The 1,915-nt window shown below is 45.3% G+C and overlaps 1 protein-coding gene across 1 annotated transcript in view; it reads left to right on the top strand.

Annotated features, from left to right (window-relative positions):
- LOC110294674 (cytochrome c oxidase subunit 6A1, mitochondrial) overlaps positions 1–1,197 on the top strand; it is a 4,130-nt gene extending 2,933 nt beyond the window's left edge. The window contains exon 3 of the mRNA XM_021163059.1: positions 918–1,197. Within this exon, the coding sequence (XP_021018718.1) occupies positions 918–1,001 (84 nt within the window). The 3' untranslated portion in view covers positions 1,002–1,197. The remainder of the gene's footprint in view (positions 1–917) is intronic.
- Positions 1,198–1,915: the final 718 nt, after the last annotated feature.

The following is a 1,915-nucleotide window of genomic DNA, read 5'->3' as shown; positions in this document are numbered from 1 at the left end:
ACAACCTGTAATGAGATCTGATGCCCTCTTCTGGTGTGTCTGAAGACAGCTACAGTGTACTTACATATAATAAATAAATAAATCTTTAAAAAAAAAAAAGGTAGCGAGCAAAAGGATTGAATTTAGGTTGCAGTTTTCTAGTCCTTCTGCAACCTCTGTTCTTCTAGGAGCTCTGGAAGAGCAGTCAGTGTGTGTGTGCACACGCATATGTGCACGTGAGTGCAGGTGTTTGTGTCCGAGGTGTGAGTTCCCTGGAGCGTTGTAAGCCACAGTTGTGAATCACCTCATCTGAAGTCTGGGAGAATTTTGAAGGAACAGATCTTATCCACTGAGCCACCTTTCCAAAATCTATGTTAAGATTTATTTTCTTTTAAATTATTTGTGTGTGTGTGTGTGTGCACGCACGCGCCCAAGGAAGCCGAAGAGGGCTTCAGATCGCCTAGGGCTGGAGTAGTAGCAGATGTGAGCCAATTGCCGTGGGTGGGTGATAGTCACGTGCAGAACAGCAGAACAGCACACGCTCTTACCTGCTGAGCCATCCCTTTCCCTGGGAGCTACCTTGGGCTTGCTTGTCTTACCATCTACTTCAAAGGAGAAATGGCTCAGTGGTGTTAGAGCACTGGCTGCTTCTCCAGGGGTCCTGAGTTCAATTCCCAGCAACCACATGGCAGCTCATAACCATCTGTAATGGGATCTGAATCGTTCTTTTGTGAAGACAGAGTGCTTATACATAATTACAGAAATAAATTAAAATTACATAAAAAATTTAAAAATAAGAAAAAGCTCTGGGAAAGTTGAAATTTTTATGTCAGTAAATTTATGCCAGTAAAGGCACATTTTCATTTTGATTTTATGTATTATCTCTTTCAATTCTGAGCATTTTCTGGAAATAACTAATTGACATCTTCGCTCCACAGCCCTTCCCCTGGGGAGATGGTAACCATACGCTCTTCCACAACCCTCATGTGAACCCACTTCCGACCGGCTATGAAGATGAGTAAAGAGAACCTGGCCTCCCCCAGGCATCAAGGGACCACAGCACTGGTTTTGGACCCTTACTCTGTGTGTGGACCACGAAAGCCCATTGGATGCTAAGCTCATCTTTCCTTTTCTTAGATGGTGACCATTACTCTGATCTTCCATCCCTTTGCTTGTAAGAGGAGATGGCTTAAATAAATAACTTAAACTCAGATTGTCCATGAGCTGGATGGTGCGATTTTATTCTCAGACACTGACATTGCTTTGCTGTTTTGCAGTGGTTCAGATCTGGTTTAGCTGACCCAATACCGTTTCTAGCTGGCTCCCTGCTGGTTTCTTGTGGTTAGGGTGGGTAGAGAGCAAGGTGACTAAGAGCAGAGAGAGGTAGAGTTATCATTGAGATGGGCTCCCTGACAGACAGTGGATGATCAATAGAATTGCCGCTGATTACCATCTGTAACACATGCGGGACAACTTCAAAGACTGGGCTGCATAGCAGGTTTCAGGTCAGTCCAGGCTGCACAGACCCTGAACAAAGTACATGAGCTTTAGTCAGCTCTTCTGGTCATAGAAGCTCCTGTTGCAATCTACAAAAGGAGCTGAGTTCTTACCTCTAGGAAAGAATTTCTCAGGCAGACAGTGATGGTGCGTGCTTTAATTCCAGCACTTAGGAGGCAGAGGCAGGCAGAGCTCCAGGTTCAAGGACAGCATGGTCTACACAGCGAATTCCAGGCCAGCCAGGGCTACAAGGGAAACCCTGTCTAGGAAAACCAACAACACAGCAGTGGTAGTTACCAGACAACAGCATCGCCATCAGTTGCCCATCAAATGGAAGACCTTTAAGAGGCTGAAGTCAGGATGAGTGATCATGCTACTCTGAGCAGTTCTAGTGTCGGATGCAGTGTAAAGCAAGGAGTCTGAGCAGTTCTAGTGTCGG

Source organism: Mus caroli, chromosome 5 (assembly GCF_900094665.2).
Source record: "Mus caroli chromosome 5, CAROLI_EIJ_v1.1, whole genome shotgun sequence".
NCBI classification, from domain to species: domain Eukaryota; kingdom Metazoa; phylum Chordata; class Mammalia; order Rodentia; family Muridae; genus Mus; species Mus caroli.
Note: the sequence above shows the minus strand (reverse complement) of the source record. Positions and strands in the feature narration are given on the sequence as shown.